Source organism: Carlito syrichta, unplaced genomic scaffold, assembly GCF_000164805.1.
Source record: "Carlito syrichta isolate Samal-C Ts95f unplaced genomic scaffold, Tarsius_syrichta-2.0.1 Scaffold314328, whole genome shotgun sequence".
Lineage (NCBI taxonomy): Eukaryota > Metazoa > Chordata > Mammalia > Primates > Tarsiidae > Carlito > Carlito syrichta.
In genome coordinates, this window is record NW_007258424.1 from 176,837 (window position 1) to 194,545 (window position 17,709).

At 44.2% G+C, this 17,709-nt stretch overlaps 1 protein-coding gene across 1 annotated transcript in view; it reads left to right on the top strand.

Annotated features, from left to right (window-relative positions):
* The window catches only part of RFX8 (RFX family member 8, lacking RFX DNA binding domain), a 67,586-nt gene that overhangs the window by 30,746 nt on the left and 19,131 nt on the right, over nucleotides 1–17,709 (top strand). The window contains 4 exon segments of the mRNA XM_008071429.1: nucleotides 11,218–11,328; nucleotides 11,941–11,994; nucleotides 14,740–14,853; nucleotides 15,670–15,820. Coding sequence (XP_008069620.1) covers nucleotides 11,218–11,328; nucleotides 11,941–11,994; nucleotides 14,740–14,853; nucleotides 15,670–15,820 — 430 coding nt within the window.

Sequence of the window (17,709 nt, forward strand, 5' to 3'; positions counted from 1 at the left end):
CCCCCGCAGGTACACTCATTGACGAAGTATGTCCCTCCGGCTTCCCCTGGCAGTTTCCCACTGCTGCCAATCCCTTTCTTACAGTATTACAATAATTGTTCAAGGTAGCGGAGCTGTTTTAAAAATAAGGTTGTTCTTGCCCATTTTAAGTTTCAAAAAACTGGCGTCACACTTTGTTTCTTGTGTATATTATTTTTTAGATCACACACGTGTGCACCTTAAAAGATAGAATAGTAGAATAGACAATATTCTACTCTGAAGTCAGAGCTGGGTCTCTAACTCTGTGAAATCTGTTTCTCTTCCCCCATCTGCAAAATGAGGAAAATTAAATCTTAGCTACTTTCCTAACAGGTTTTTGTAAGAATTGGGATAAAACAAGGAAAGCCCTTAGCAGTGAGTAAGTGCTCAGTATTTTGGTGTTAATATTATTGGTGTAATCAAAATTATACTAAAGTTTTTGGTAATCATGATGTATGTCTTTATATGGCTTACGTATGCATATATGTATATATATACACTACTTTATATGCAAAAATATTCATCAAGTTAAAGGTATTTTCTCCTAATCAAAACCAAAATAATTATTTCATGCACTTTGAGGGAGAATTGCAATTAGATCTTTTAATGATTGGAAAATGAAGCATCTTTGCTCTGAAATCTGACACGGAACAAGTATGGTCCGTGAATTAGGATTTATTGCATTTTTATCCTCTTACCTTTGTAATTGCTTCAAGTTGTTTCACCGCTGTTAGATGGTTTGCAAGGGCAAGTTACAATGCCAAAATGATGTCAATGAAAGTCTGGATTCATGGCAAATGATGTCAAAACCTGAGAATGTAAATGCAAATTGTACTTAGACTAAAAGGAAGTTAAATGCCAAAAATCATATTAAGCTAACACTAATTTGAAAGACTTTATGAGAAAAAAATTTTAAAATCAAGAGGAGTCATATGCCATATAATTGTGTCTCCGTCCTCTTTATGCCTGACTCTTTTTTAGCCAAATTGAGTATAAAAACTAATGAAAGTAAAGCATAAGGTTCTCGGGCTGTGTCTCCACTGGACTGAGTGAGGTGGACCATTTGCTGGCACGCGGGAGAGACCAGACCATCCTCCACTCTCCCTGCGTGAGTTCCAGAAAGAATCTTCTGCTTACCGCATAAGACTGGAGAGTCTCTGAGTCCACTTATTCTTGTGGGGGCTGGAAAAATATTTTGGAGGTCATCACATCTCACCCTCTCTCTTAATGGAGTGGAAAACTGTAGGCCCCGGGCTCATACGACTTCAAGGCAGCATAGCCAGCCGGTTGCAGCGCTGGACAAAGATGCCCGTTCTATTGTACGGTGGGAATCCTCTGCCTGCCTTCCTCCCTGATCTTCTCTGTCTTGGCTCTCCTCCCTCCGTCCCCAGCTGACCTCACCCTTCCCCTCATTCCCCTAGGATGTTACTAAATCCCAACATCCTTGGGCCCTGTAGAGCAACACCTGAGGTAGCAGCTCCTGAGGAATGCAGATGACCTCATGGGCAGTCTTGCCTCGGGGTCACTCTTGTGTCTGGGCTTTGGCCTCTTCTTTTACTTTCATGATTTGGCCCCACTAAAGTATCTCAGGCCTCTAGGAGCAGGTGGGAAAAGACTCCCCTCTGGACTGGAAGCCCTTCCTTTGCAGCAAGGACAGCTCTGGGTCTTTGGGGTGATTTCCTTGGAGCCGTATGGTAGCAATGGCTGCCTCTGATCACAGCCTAGTAAATTTCCCAAAGGCCAGAAATGACACAGGGAGCAGTGAGCCCAAAGACACAAGGCTGACACCTTGAGAGCTTCTGTCTGAAGGGGGCACCTCCACGCCTGCTCCTGCTCTGACCTCACCCGCTGCACAGCTACCTCTGGGTCCTGGGCCCCGTTGTGTGGGGACATCACCTTTGGCGGAATGCTGGTCTCCTACGTTCTAGCCTGGCCTTGCCCTCCAGACTAAAGCCCGGTCAATGCCTGAGTGCTGACTCAGCTGAATCTGCCAGATCCTCAGGGTGCTGACGACCTGAACCTGGAGCTTCACAAATCCCCAGCTCCCTGAAAGGCTGGTGGTGTCCGGCGGCGATCCTCCACTCACCTGCCTGTAGCCCGACTGTGGTTACCTCCCTCTAACTTGCACATTTCTGTGTATCTTTGCACGCAGAGGGCTTTGAAATTGAGTGATTAAAAAAAAAAACAAATACAGTCTCATTAAACCTACATGTTGACCCATGTTATGGGCCATTCTCTTGAATTGGGGCATGCCAGGGGCGAAAAGAGACAGCTTTGCTGTTCCTTTGAACAACAAGCCGTCCTTGTCTGACTAGGTGGAGGTGCAGATATTTTCACAGATGACCCCTTCTCTCCACAAGGTTAAAATATTTTCCCTTTCTCATTTTAATGCATTAAATACCTCCATCAAATGTAGTAAAAGTAACATGGTTTCCCCCCATGAGGATTCCTGCCATGCATAGAGCCCTCTGTGACAGGCAACTTCCTTCAGTCTTGCTTATAAAGATGAGCAGAATAGGCCGGGTTCGGTGGCTCAGCCTGTCATCCCAGCACTTTGGGAGGCCGAGGCAAGCCGATTGACTGAGCCCACGGGTTCGAGATCAGCCCGAGGAACTTGGTGAGATCTCGTCTCTACAACAAGTCAAAGATTGGCCGGGTGTGGTGGCGCACGCCTGAGAGTCTGGCTGCTTGGAAGGCTGAGGCAGAGGGATCGCCGGAGCTCAGCAGGTCGATGCTGGGGTGACCATGAGCGTGTCACCACTCTCCAACCTGGGCGATGGAGTAGGACTCCAACTCAAAAAATAAAAAGACGAGGAGAATAGTGCCACCCTGCTTTCATTGCTGTTGAATTAAACCCTTATTCTACACTGAACACATGTGGAAACTAGGGAGTATCATTTAAGAACTCAAAATACTTGTGAGCATTGCTCAGTCCTAATAAGCATTGCTCATTACTACAGAGTTGCTAGAGTCAGGGTTGAGAGAAAAGGCTGAGTGATAAAAATTGAGGGTTTCCCTGTTGCTCTTTCAAGTCTGAAACCAGACATTCTAACCTCCAAATTTCTATTTCTGAGTATCCAAAGGAATGTCCCGTGTCACCATCAAAACTGTTTAATAAATACTGTCCAAGTATGGTCATGCGATAAATGCCAAACAAATCTGGCTAATCACAAAGGAAGCGCTCTTGAGCTTACCAGGCCACCATGACAGACATGTGGACTATTGGACTAACACGAAAATAGGATGGTCCCCTGACATACATTCCCCTAACACCTGCTCTTAGCTGTGATAATCCTCACTCAACATCTTGGCAATTTGTGTGATGTTTTTCCTCCCCGTGTGTTATGACCTCTGTGAGAATAGACTTTATCTCCTTGGATCACAGCTATACCCGCCAAAGCCTAGCATGTCTGACGTATAGTAGGCACTCAATAAATATTTGAGAAATTAATGAGAAATAGATTTGTGGGTTGTTGAATGGATGGACAGATGAATGAAGGGAGGGAGGGACAGAGCTGAATGTATTCATTAATGCAATTAATGAATTAATGCAATTAATGAATGTATTCATTAATGCAATTAATGAATTAATGCAATTAATGAATGTATTCATTAATGCAATTAATGAATTGATGCAATTAATGAATTGATGCAATTAATGAGTTAATGCAAATTAATGGTCTTGCATTAATTTTCCAAAGAAAATCTATGAGGAGTAGTATGTTGACACAATATGAAATTTGCAGAAATTTCTCTTCCTCCAATTTAGTTGAAGAAAACCTCACAAGTGATTTTTAAGACATTTCTGAAGAGTGATGACCATATTTGTCTGATTCAGTTTCTTTCCTGTGAGTCCTTTATTTAGTGAACATTCATTTCTGACATTTTTTTCTGTCCCTTTTTTTATCCTGGTTTTATTTATGGTTTATTGTTTTCATTAATATCATGTCCCAGGAACATATATAAGCTGTATATACATTTAATGTACATACAATATAATTAATATATAAGCTGTATAGACATATAATGTCCCAGGAACATGGCGATAAGATGTATATACATTTTACCTGGGGACTCTCCATTATTGCCATTTCTACCAAAGATAGCATTGAGATACAATGTATTAGCTTGGGCTGTCATAAAAAAATATCATAGATTGAGTGACTTAAACAAGATGAATTAACTTTTTCACAGTTCTGGAGACTAGAAGTCCAAGATCGAGGTGCCAGAAAATTTGGTTTCTAGTGAGGACTCTCTTGCTGGCTTTCAGTCAGCCACCTTCTTGTGTCCTCACATGGTCTTTTCTTTGTGTGTATGTAAAGAGAGAAAGCGAGTTCTCTGGTGTCTTTCTTTTATAAGGGCACTCATCCTATTGGATTAGAACTCCACTTTTTTAGCCTCATTTAACCATAGTTATCTTCTTAAATATTCTATCTCCACAGTCACTTTGGGAGCTAGGGCTTTAACACATGAATTTGGAGAGGGGAAATATAGCTCAGTTCATAATATATGACAAATAGAATTTCTAAGACACTCCAAATTATTTGTCTTTGTTTCTCTTAGCATTACCCCTCATTCTATATGCTTGTGCAAGGTTTATGAATTTTTCTTTCCAGACTGAAGATATCTCATGTCCCACACGTCTCTTTCCACTGGAAAAATCCAAAGTAAAGTTTTGGTTTTGATAACAACTCTTATTAAAAGATGAAGAGACTGCCTTTCTAATGGGTTTGTACCCAGACCCTGAATCTATGTGCCTTGTTTTGAAATAGAGTATTATGTGGAAACATTTATCAGATGGGTATCAAGTATTCTGACCAGTTTTCCATGACTCGATTTAGAGAATGAACTGACACAAACCTTCCGAAGAGAGCCCCTGGGGCTTTCATGAGGCTGAGTGGGGATGTAGATTTTCCGGTGTGAGATGAAAGACATTTTCCTTCACCTCCCCTTTGACTCCCGCCTCATCCCAGCACCCCCTCACCTTGACAAATGTTGCCCTGCTTCCAGAAGCAAGGGAATAGTCTGCTTTCTTCCTCTTCTCTTTTCTTGTTTATGTAGAGCTGAAACCATCAGGCATGAGAATATATGTTGACTTGGAGTGGACAGGGCACCAGAGTCACATCTGCCATCAGCCACAACTCTGAGGCTGACGAGGGAAGACTGAGAGGTGACGCCACCACCTCTGGCAACCAGAGAATGCCCATTTCCTGGTGCAAGCGGAAGTCCCTGGTTACCCAGTTTCTCAAATCCCCATAATAGAAGGGAAAACATACTGCACCACATGGAGAAGACAGAAACTGTTCTCCATTATGTCTAAACGTCTCCATTATCATGTATGAATCCAAGAGTCATGACAAAATAAAACTCACAGCTCCATTATCAGTGACCAGTTTCCTTTATCTGTGAAGGTGCTCTACTACACCCATCAGTTCTGAGGATGTTATCATTTCTGGATTGATAATTTTAAAAGCACCAAAATCAGAAAGTAATCAGATTTCATGTTCATGATGATGTCTCTTTTCCCATAGGAGCGAGTTCTATCCATGATGATATCATGAAAGGAACAGACCTTTAAAAATAAATGCGTGGTTGTCCCAGTTACAGAAATGGATATTTTTAAACTCTAGCATGTGATCATTACCATTTGTGGATAGAAACTAGGAAAAAGGCTTCTCAAAACAAGTTACATCCAAAACAAATAACCTTGCTACAAAAGAAACTTCCTTCTTGTGCTCAGAGACAAGTGTCTTGCTAACATTACTTCTCTGTTGTCTGTTCTTTCACAGTAGAGGTGCCATTGCCTTTGAAAAATCTACTAATTATAACAGCATTATCAAACAAGGAGAAACAGTGAGTGTTGAACAAAATAGACGTATTATAATAAACCCAGCAACATTCCATAATTTCTTCATTAGCTGCAGCTATTTTTCTGTGTGCAACGTTCTTGCTCTGATTAACCCTTCACCGTTCACCCATTTGGCTACAACTATTGAGTGTCCACCACCAACCACACACTGCTGAGACAGACGTGGTTCGTCCTTAAGGAACCTACTGTTTTGCTGCACATTTGCTGTCGAACTGTGTTTCTTCAACTAAGATGAAAAAGGATGCATAGTTGGTTGGCAATAATTGTGTCTGAAAGTGTCTTCCTGTCACAGTTTTAGCTCTTTGAATTAGGACACCAAAACTATGTATAGCTCATTTATGACATCATGAGTTGATTTCACTTTCGTTGGCCCAGACGATATGATAGTACTTTGATACTATTTTAGCTCGGGCCGCTATAATAAATTACCACAGAGTGGGTGGCTTAAAAAATAAGCATTTATTTCTCACAATTCTGGATGTTGGAAGTACCAGATGCCAGCATGGCTAGGTTCTGGTGAGGGCCCTCTTTTAGGCTGCAGACGGCCGACTTCTCATTATGTCCTACATGGTGGAAAGACATCAAGATAACCTCTTCTGATCTTTTATAAGGGCAGTAATCCCATATAAAAGAGGGCTCGACTCTCGTGACCCAACTACCTCCCAGAGGCTCTGCCTTCTGACGCCATCACACCGAGATGAGGATTTTAACATATGAATTTGGGGGAGTACAAACATTCTGTCCATGACAGTTGTCATCTGGTTGGCAAATGTTATTGAACAGAAACCTTTTTAAAAACCTGTTTTGTGGGGGCTGAATGAGATGTGAAAGAAAAGCAGAGAAACAACAACAGCAGCAAAGCACTCTCTCTGCGTAGAACACAGTTTTGTAGTTGGGGAGCTGAGACAGACATGAACCAATGGGTGCCATGTTGAATGGGCAGTGCCAGCCACGGGTGGGTTGAGAACTCCAAAGTGGAAGAGACGGAAGAAGGCTGTGAGGGATCGGAGTGACCAGGGAAGATTTCACAGAAAAGGTGGCCTGTATATTTCCTGCTGCGGTGACACTGTGCACAAATTTAGTGCTTAAAGCAACACAACCTTATTATCTTACAGTTCTGGAGGTCATTGGTCCCACATGGGTCTCACCAGGCTAAGTTCAAGGTGTCAACAGGGCCATGTTCCTTCTGGAGATTGTAGGGGGGAATCCATTCCTTGCCTTTTCCAGCTTCTAGAGTCCACCCACATTCCTTGGCTCTTGGCCCCTTGCCCCATCTTCAAAGCCAGCAGAGGGTAGGCTGAGTCCTCATGCTGCCATCTCTCTGCTTGTCTGCAGCTGGGAAAGATGGCCTATTTTTAAGCACCCTTGTGATTGTATGGAGCCACCCAGGTAAAGCAGGATAATCTCCCTATTCAAGGTCCTTAGCCTTACTCACATCTGCAAAGTCCCTTTTGCCATGTAAGGTAACACATTCGTAGGTTCCAGGGATTAGGATGTGGACATTTTGGGGAGGGGAATGATTCTGCCTGTCACACTGCCCTTGAGCTGGTCCTGGAGGGGGTCACTGGCTCCTCTGTTAGGAGAGGAAGGCCTTCATCTTGAGGGTGTGCCTTGCATCCGAGCTGGAGGTGATGACAGATGTATGTGGGCCGTGAGGAGTAGGGTCTGCAGCAGACTTTGAGGTAGGTCAGGTAGGCAGAGAGGTCGGTAACACAGAGCTCACTGAGGTGACACTGAGCACTTGGATTTGACCCAAGAAACTGTAGGAAATCATCAAGGCCGCTTCAGAAGGGGAACGACAGGGGTTATTTGCTTTGAGGGTGATAATTCTGGAAGCAGGATCTTCAAGGATGCAGGAAGGACAAAAGGCATTCGGGAGAATTGATGGAGCAACCCAGGGAAGCAGATGCGCCCGGAAGGGCAGGTGTTGGTGGGAAGGTGTCCCCCATTGAATTCCCCAGGAGCTGATGCATAGTGCATGCTCACTTAAGATTGAATAGATGAATGGTAATATGTAATTCCAGTGATATTTCTTGGGTCCATTGAAGATCCCAAACTGCATTTAACATACCTGGAGAATCTAAACAGAACTTCTCACTTTTTTCTTCGTCATGTTTTTTTTTGTTGTTTTTTTTTTTAATACTGGTCATGAAGAATTTACTTAAAAGTTGGTGTTCTTTTTGTTTGTTTGCTTTTTGGGCCAGAGTCTCATGCTCTCACCCAGGTTGGAGTGCAGTGACACGCTTATGGCCACCACAGCCTCGACCTGCTGGGCTCAGATGGGTTTTCTCCTTTAGTCTTTCAAGTAGCTGGAGTTACAGGTGTGCACCACCACACCCGGCTAATTTTTTTTTTAATTTATTGTAGAGACGAGGTCTCTTCATGTTGCCCAGGCTGGTCTCGAACTCATGGGCTCAGGCAGTCTTCTCACCTCTGTCTCCAAAAGTGCTGGGATTACAGGCGTAAGCCACTGCACCCAGCTGTTGATGTGTTTTTTAATTGACACATAATAGATGCACATATTTCAAGATACATGTGATGCTTTGATCTGTTCCCATAATGTGTAAAGATCAAATCGGGATAATTGGGATATCCATCACCTTAAACATTTGTCTTTTTTTATGCTGGGAACATTCGAAGTATTCTCTTCTGGCTGTTTTGAAATGTTCAGTCAATGTTTTGCTAACTATAGTCACCCTACTGGTCTATCGGACACCCCATCTTATTTCTTCTAACTGTATATTTGTACCTGTTAATTAATTTCTGTTTATCCCCTTCTTTTTTATTTTGCTAAATTGTTTCTTCAGCACCAGAATCCCTCTGGTTCCTTTCTGAACGCCTTCTCTTGCAAAGAAGCTCCTGCAAGTATTCAAATTTTAGTAGCTCCACGCCCTACTTTTACCCCAGGTTTCTGATTTTTTATGTGGTAAAGGAAATATTTCAACTCAAGATTTAACTTTTTTTCAAGAATGACCAGTTCTTTTCATAGTGTGTAACAAAAGGATTATACCTGTAAGTAATTTCTATAGAGGAAGAAACCCAAAGGAATTGACTTCAGGAACTCATGAATTTGTTTTTTATTACATATTACAATAATGCACTTTTTATATTCTCCTTCTAATCATGTCTTGAATATTCCAGTACTGCATTGCCAGATGACTTCTGAACCAGGGACTGTGTTGCATTTGCTCGGTCGAAAAGTAGAGATTTTGGCAGCGTTAGACAAAGAACAGTCTGCCTAAAGCTGTAGTTCTCAATGTTAGCACACAGAAGGCCCAATTAGGAAGCTGGGTTATAAATCTAGATTTCTGATCTCATCTGATTCACTGAGGGTCTAGGATCATGGATCCCAGTCACTCCGAGGGATTCTGAGATGGCTGGTTTCAGGATCACACTTTGAGAAATACTGGCTTTGAGAATAGCAGAACACTGATATAGCCAGGAGGTCAGGATGTGACCTAGAGAAAACAGATGTGGTTAAAGTTTTGCAGTAGGAATTGCTAGCCTGGGGTGGAAATGGGGAATTCCTTGGTTCTTCCCTAACAGAAGCACTGATGTTCAGACCAGTGGACTCCATGTAATAGCCCCATCCTTTGTGATAATCAACCTGAGTGTCACCCACACCACATACCAGAGAAGCGCCATTGTCGGACGACCCCAAATGAAGCCAGCATTCTGAAGTGAAGATGACGCTTAGTAGCCCACAGAAAGACCCCTTCAAGCTGCCACCTATCTGTGCTATTGCTTTATGTGTTTCCTTAGACAACTATATTCCTACTTCATTCCAAAAATACTCACAGGGGAGTTTTAACCTGGCATCTTCACAATATTACGTCCTAGGGTGCATTCTTCCAGGGAGAGGTCAATCGCTTTCATTATATTCTCAGAGAGGTTCAAGACCACAAAAGACTTAAGAAGGACAGATTTTAGGACACTGAGAAGGCTGTTGAGGATGCTCCCTAAATTCCCAATCCCCGTGCAATCCTGGTTGGCAACAGGGGGCATCAGAGAGGAGGAGGAGGAGGAGACAGTGGTACCTGCGTCCACGTGTGCAGCCCTGTGTGGGACCGTGACTGATAACTTCTCCGAAGGGTAGACTCAGGCGTTGGAAGGGCTTCTGTGCCCTCAGGGACCTTATAGATGGGAACACACCAAAACCCACAGACACGAGTCTATAAACGAGTGGCTTAGTAAGGCTCTGGGTGCATAAGGACTGAGAAAGCTAAGGATGAAACACTGTCCTTGGAATGGCACAGTCACCAAGCAGACCATTAGGTCTGAGAGAGAATGAAGCATCACCTTCCAATGCATCAGGGTTGGCAGCTCAATTTCCGATCTGCGAGAATGATTTCATTCTACTCTATTGGAAGGGAAATCGTTCAAAAGAAGTCCAGAAAAATACTGAAGAAATCATTTCAAATAAAATCAATATCCTTTACTCAGACCTGGAGCATTCACGCCTCCACACTGAATTTACCTTCTGCCACAATGTTTTCTTCCTCCTTCCCGTTCTGTAAATTGCTCTTCTTTTTTTTTTCCTTTTTGAGTCAGAATCTCACTCTGTCACCTAGGTTGAAATGCAGTGGCACACTTAGGGACACCGCAGCCTCGACCTGTGGGGCTCAGGCAATCCTTCCGCCTCAGCCTTCGGAGTAGCTGGAATTACAGGCCTGGGCCACCATGCCCAGTTCATTTTTTTGATTTATTGTAGAGACGAGATCTTGCCAAGTTGCCCAAGCTGATCTCAAATCCCTGGGCTCAGGCAATCCTCTCACCTCCACCTCCCAAAGTGCCAGGATTACAGGTGTGAGCCACCGCACTCGGCTTGTAAATCGCTCTTCTAAAAGGAAATCCATGCCCTTAATTTTCCTTGTTGGCTATGGTCCTGAGATTTCTGATACAACTAACCGCTTTGATGATATGGGCATGATGATCCAGAAGAGATATGATTCGATTTCAGAGAGGGACAATTATATGGATGAGGATTGCAGAAATGAATTTGTAATATTAAATTATTCATAGATAATATTCTACTGTATGTTGCTATATGGTACTTATAAATACATAATCCCAAGAGTGATACTTAGATAATAGATTAAATCCTGACCCCTCCCTCATGGACAAGATTCACAGAATCATAGACAAAATTAGCATCACTTGGAATAAAATATAAGGGGATGGTTGCTGGAGTCAATAATGTATCCAGAGGTGTGGCTAGAAGGTTACATAGAACATTAACTTAGAGCAGTGACACGATTATGACGTGGTTTATATGCCAGAAAAATACACTTTATTTTGGAGAAATAATCCACTGTGTAAATGATTTCTAGTACGAGGATCATTCACCAATAAAGACAGACCCAGCTGGATTCCCGTTGTCTGAATTCAGGAGATGTCCATTCTGGGAGCAAGAACTGGCAAAGAAATACTCCTATAAGATGGTAGGTTAAAAAAAAAAAAAGATGATAGGTTTGAGCTCAGGGGAGAAGATTAGCCTTTCATGCTGCGTGCTGCCTGGGGAAGTAAATACTTTCTTATTTTTCCTGTCATTGGTTGTGTCCCACAGACTAATATCTTCTCCCAGACCTGTGAGGACCAACGATGCCCCCTGGCCTGGAGGTGACCAGGAAGCCCAGGCCCCCTCTCACATCCTATGGAAAGGCTTCACCTTGAATTGCTTCCCCCCCACCCCGCCCCAGTGACAAAGAAAGGAACAGAGGCATAGATTTTCTAGACACGAGCTAGAGAATATGGAGGGAGGAGTACTGGGGTTTAGAGAGAGCATGGTCAGAAGTTAGTGGCCTTTGTAGTAGGGAAACAAGCCCAAGAAGTATATGAGCTATGACACTGAAATGAAAGCCACACAAACCGTAGGCCAATAAGTATGCATTTCTCCATAGAAGGAAAACACTGTGGCCCAAGCAGAGGGCCCAGCTATTGGTCTATCAGAATTACAGCCAAAGCAGCTTCTGGTGGCTTCAGAAAGGTCTTTGGGGATCAGTTCATTTTGGAAGTGGCTTGCAAGTTGACATGATTTTCCGTGTCCTTCCTAGATGGCCTTTCTTGCTGATGAATACTGCAACTATTGTCAAGACATTTTACAAAATGTGAGGAACCAGGAACTTGAGAGGGTAGGGTTTTGTCTATAAAATACATGCATGTACGACTCATAACTAACCATTTAATCTGAAGAGACTCCTCCGGGGATGTCTGGTGATAATCCACTGCACCGAAGTGCTTACAACGCAGCTATTTGTAGTTAGTGCGTTCTTGAAGGTGACATTGATGTTCAGTGTAACCACTTGGAAATCCTCCAAGGTGCTAATAAGGATAACTTTATGCTTTAGAAACAAATTTATCTATTTTTAGATCCTAATTCCAGCTGGTTTTGAATAAAATATCGGTAATATTATTCACCCTGGGACTTTTAATAATGTTATGGAGGCATTTCATTGATACATACTAACTGAAAAAGAAGCAGGATTTTGAAGCACAGTGGTCTGGCATGAGTATCGTAATGCCTGGATCATATTCTAGAATTGGTTGTGGAAAACATGAATAAACCTTTCAACTGTTCTGAATTTCATCTTTTCCATTATGAGATGAAAAGAAAGGAAAAGCAAGTGCACATTCAATTGAAAGTTTTTCCTCTGCTCTAGTATTCTAAGCACTCCAACTTTGAGTGATAATATTCATTCAGCACGAGTGCATTTAGTACCTACTCAGTGTAGAGCATTAAAGGGAAAGAAATGGCCAGGCTCAGTGGCTCAGCCTGTAATCCAGCACTTTGGGAGGCTGAGGTGAGGGGATTGCCTGAGTCCGCGGGTTCGAGACCCGCCCGGGCAACTTGGCAAGACTTCATCTCTACAATAAATCAAAAATTAGCCAGACATGGTAGCGCATGTCTGTGGTTCCGGCTACTTGGAAGGATCGCCGAAGCCCAGCAGGTCGAGACTGCAGTGGCCGGGAGCGTGCCACTGCACTCCAGTCTGGGGGACAGAGTGAGACTCCAACTCAAAAAAAATAATAAAATAAAATAAAGAGAAAGACCAAGATGCCAGAAAGACCTCTGTTCTATTGATGTAGCATTATAAATATCCATTCACACCAGCTCTCTGACGTATTTCTTTCCTCCTGCACTGACTCATCAAATGTTTATTTCATTCCTACCCTGTGACTGGCACGATTACCTGGACTAGGAATATATTCTCTATAAGGCTTGAGAAGCTTGTAGTCTGATAATAAAAGGAGTAACATTACCCAATAAATATGATACAATGTGGCAAGTTCTAGAATAGCTACATGATTAGAATATTCTGGGTGGGAGTCCAGCAGGTCCAGTCTGCAGTGGTGATTGTGCCACTGCACTCCAGGCTGGGCAACAGAGACTCCGACTAAAAAAAAATAATAAGTAATAAAATTTAAAAAAAAGAATATTCTGGGTGCCCAGAGAAGAATAACAGAACAGGTTGTTGCTGACCCTAGTAGTAAAGGCAGAGATGCAGTCAACAGAAAGTGAGGTAGGAGAGAGATTCCAGGCGGAACCCATGGGGCAACAAAGGCTCATAGGCATGACATGACAAAAAGCTTGCTAGGACTGCGTTTCATTGCTTCTAAGGGAGAGAAGCCAGAGGGAAGGTGGGAAGGTAAGTGGTGCTAGAAAGGGCCTCCCATGCCCCAGGAAGAATTCTGATTTATTGAGAAGACAGTGGGAGAGCAGTGACGTAAGACATGGCCGTAGCAGAGGGGTGGCCACGTGGCTTTGTCATAGTCAAGGTGAGAAATGAGGAGGGTTGGATCTGGGGCGGTAACAGTGATATCCGAAAGAAAGGAGGACCGACTAGAGAAATAACTCGGAGGCAGGAGTAACAGGATGCGGTGACTTTGGACATAGGTGGTGAGGGAGTGAGCTGAGTCTCTGGTTGTTGTCTCTACTCGGACCCACCAACCCCAAAAAGCCATGGTCCAAAGCCACCAATCTGAGAGAAAAAGGATTGCTGTGCTCTGTGTTGTATGTCTCAGAGTCTCTTTGGAGAACTCTTACCTAGAATCAATGCCCCTGATGACAGGATTTCAAATCAGCGTCCATTGTCATGTAACTCAACAGTTGACCCTAACTTCCTTGATGGCCTACACGTGGGAAGAGGTCCTTGTCCGGAGTCATCAGCGGGTCCTAGTGTCAGGGAAGATACAACAGGGTTGTGATGCCTCAGAATACCTGAAACTGAGGACATCCCAAACAGGCAAGAGTCTTCATTGTCTGGGAACTCTTACTGGCCACCTGGGTCAAGGTTGGAATCTGAAAAGTCAAGATGGGGGAAAACAGAAAAGAAAAGAAAAGAGAAAGCCACCATTTTGTTCCTTCACAAGGTTGCCCACATAAGTCTTTAGAGAAAGCTCCTACGTAGACTCACTCCAGTTCCTTTTTGTGTACACACAGTTGTTAAGTTCTAACTTGAGGTCAAGGAGATCTCTTAGATTAAGGACCATCACACCCCTTTCTGAGCTGCAAAATGATTGATTGGTCAGTCGGTCAGGCTGTCAACTGTGGCCCAATCCTCACCCTATGGTAATCAACTGGAGCCCCCTTGTGGTCAGAAACAGCCTTCCTTCTAGAAAACTGCCTCAAGAAAACATGCTCTACGCTCTTCCATCCAGCTGGCAGGCAGTCTCGGATGGCTTGATAGAAAGAACGCTTCCAAAATACAGCTTGGAAAAGCTGACAGGCAAAGCTTTATTCATTGGAACAAAATCCATCCCATTATCATCTGGGGCTAACGAAGCACATACAGGGGATTAGTCTCACAAGGCACGAAATGATTTTTGGCAACATGTTCTCTTCCTTACATCAGGTGGAGGACTTGCTTACTTCCTTCTGGAAGTCTCTGCAGCAAGACACAGTCAAGCTGATGTCACTACCTGACGTGTGCCAGCTCTTTAAATGCTACGATGTGCAGCTCTACAAGGTAGGAAGACGTGTGTGTCTCTCTCTGGCCTGTATCCTTTCCGGAAACAGAGAGCAATGCTGGGGTTGGGTCTACAGCCCCTCTCTCGGCCGTCCCCATGGACTGCTGGTTCTCAGAAGGGCTTGTGGATCAGGAACCTTTTGATCTCTGTCTAAAACTCAGCTTTTCTTAATTATTTCGTGCAAAGAAAAAAAAAACCAATGCACAGTGACTTATGGTTTCAGTACTATTAAACCCTGGATTAAGTCAAAGTTCTTTCTCTGGGAATGTCAACAAAAGAAGACATTCTTAAATGAGTGATCAGAATGATTACTTCGGAATATACAGAGCTGCCAGAATTTTTCATCTTGTTTTGTTTGAACCGATAGAAAAATTATTGCATTCAGAGAATGAGGTCTGTATCATTTCTGGGGTTAGAATGTGTCCTTCAGTGAGTCACAAACCTTACCTTTTATTTTATTACTTTTTAGAAAACCATCTAGTGGGCTTCTAAGTTTTTAACTCAAAGATTGAAAATTTGAGGCTGGGTTTGTTTGTTTTAACCCACCTAGTGTTGGCTGACATATGTTTTCGTTCAAATTTGAACCAGTTATCAATATTTTTAAATCTTTGGGCAAAGAATCAAATTCTGGCCACACCAGCCTAACATCCTACACAGTAAGCAGTAGCTGGGCTTCGTGGTAGCTGTGAGGGCCGTCTCTCAGACTTGTCATGACCCACCCTGTCCCTGTGGCACACGTGACACGCTTTGGTCACTTGTATTTAGAGGATGCCTTCACCACCCAGAATCACAATGCCTTGACACTTTTGTTGTAGGGAATTGAGGATGTTCTTCTTCATGACTTCTTGGAAGATGTTTCTCTTCAGTACCTGAAAGCTATCCGGTTATTCAGTAAGAAATTCAAACTGTGGCTTCTTAAAGCTTTGGAAAGTTTTCCAGTCCTCCTACAGATCTCCAAACTCAAAGGTAGGCTTGTACTAAAAAATAAATTCTGTGGGGATAGATGAAATCTCTAACTTTCACACTGAGGGGCGCCTTTCAGCTATGGCATAACCCTTTCCCCTCATGCCCTCGGAGTCCTGACTTTCTTTTAGTGCTAGTGACAGAGTCGTGTGCTGATCCGTTCCCATCCTTTTACCTGTTCCCCCTTCTGAATAACAGCATGGACTTTTGGCAGGTCCCAGGGTTCGAGATATGGAGAAGATGCTGGAAGCTGTTGTGAGGAGAGGGAGAAGCCAGGCCCTGCCTCCAGCCTTGCTGGTGGGCTCAGGGCTGACTCAAGCTCTGACTCTAGCTAGCATCGTCCCGACATCTTTGTACCCGATGCAAAACCTGTCTCTCCCTCCACAGAAATTCTTTAAGTTCTTCACACCTCCAGAAGGCTCACTGGGGCATTCTTTGTCTTTGCAGTCTCTTGGTCTCACTTCTTTTTTTTTTTTTGGGAATTGGAGTCTCACTCTGTCTCCCAGGCTGGAGTGCAGTGGCACGCTCGCAGCCATCGCAGCCTCAACGTGCTGGGCTCAGGCGATCCTTCCGCCTTAGCCTTCCAAGAAGTTGGAATTACAGGCATGCACCACCACGCCCAGCTAATTTTTTTTTATTTATTGTAGAGATGAGGTCTCACCAAGTTGCCCTGGCTGGTCTCAAACCCGTGGGCTCAGGCAGTCCTCTCACTTCAGCCTCCCAAAGTGCTGGAATTATAGGTGTGAACCACCGAACCCAGCCCCAGTCTCACTTCTGAATTGCACCATCTCCCTGTTGACTTTCTAGAGCAAGTTTCCCTCCATCAGCCAGATTGTAGTCTCTGAATACTGCTTTCACCGGGCTATTTCTCTGTTCGAGGCCTATGCAATGGCTTCAAGTTACAAGCTTGAACTGCTCTGTCAGCCGGACCAGTCCTTCATAAACCTACCTTTTTTGTTCCCCTACAATTCCATGCCACTTCAGAGGCCAGCACGTACCTGTTAGGTGGACACCAGGTCCGAGTGCCCTAGAAATATCCGCTTTCTCCCTTGTGCCTTTGTGAAGTTTTACCATCATTGCCTATGGCTCTCTGCAAGGCTCCCTCCCCACCATATCACCCTTCTTGGGCCAACTCAGGGCATTCCCCTGACCAAGCCGGTACCAATTATTTCCCCATGTGTCTAAGGGTGCCACTTCCTCTACTACTGTTTCCTGGGTGGTACAGGTGGGGGTCCTGTCCTCTCAGTGTGCCTATAGCGTGGGACCATGTCCAGTCTCCACCCACCACCCTGCACCCTCAGCTGTGTTCAGTACTCATTCTGGGTACCCTGGTCCAGTGTTCCCTGTTTGGAGGTGTTTGGCATAACCAGGCTCTTTCTGTGGGTCCATGTGCCTGCAACCACAGAGGCAGGGGGATAGGGCTGCTGCAGAAATTAAGACTGAGCTGACTCGGCGTGGTGACTCAGCCTGTAATCCTAGCACTTTGGGAGGCCGAGGAGAGAGGATTGCCTGAGCCCAGGGGTTCGAGACCAGCCTGGGCAACTTGTGAGACCTCATCTCCATAATAAAACAAAAAATAAGCCGGGCATGGTAGCGCGTGCCTACAGTTCCCCTACTTGGAAGGCTGAGGTAGAAGGATTGCCGGAGCCCAGCAGGTTGAGTCTGCGTTGGCTATAAGCAGCATGCCAGTGCACTACCAGCCTGGGCAACAGAGTGAGACTCCAACTCAAAAAAAAAAACCAAGGTGAGACTGGGACTTGCTGAACAAGGGGCCAGTGAGGAAGAGTAGGAGCAGAGCCCTGTTCCAGCTTCCTTGTGGCCACCTTAACACCTGCCTGAAGCCGGGCTCAGTGGCTCAGCCTGTAATCCCACGCCTTTGGGAGGCTGAGGTG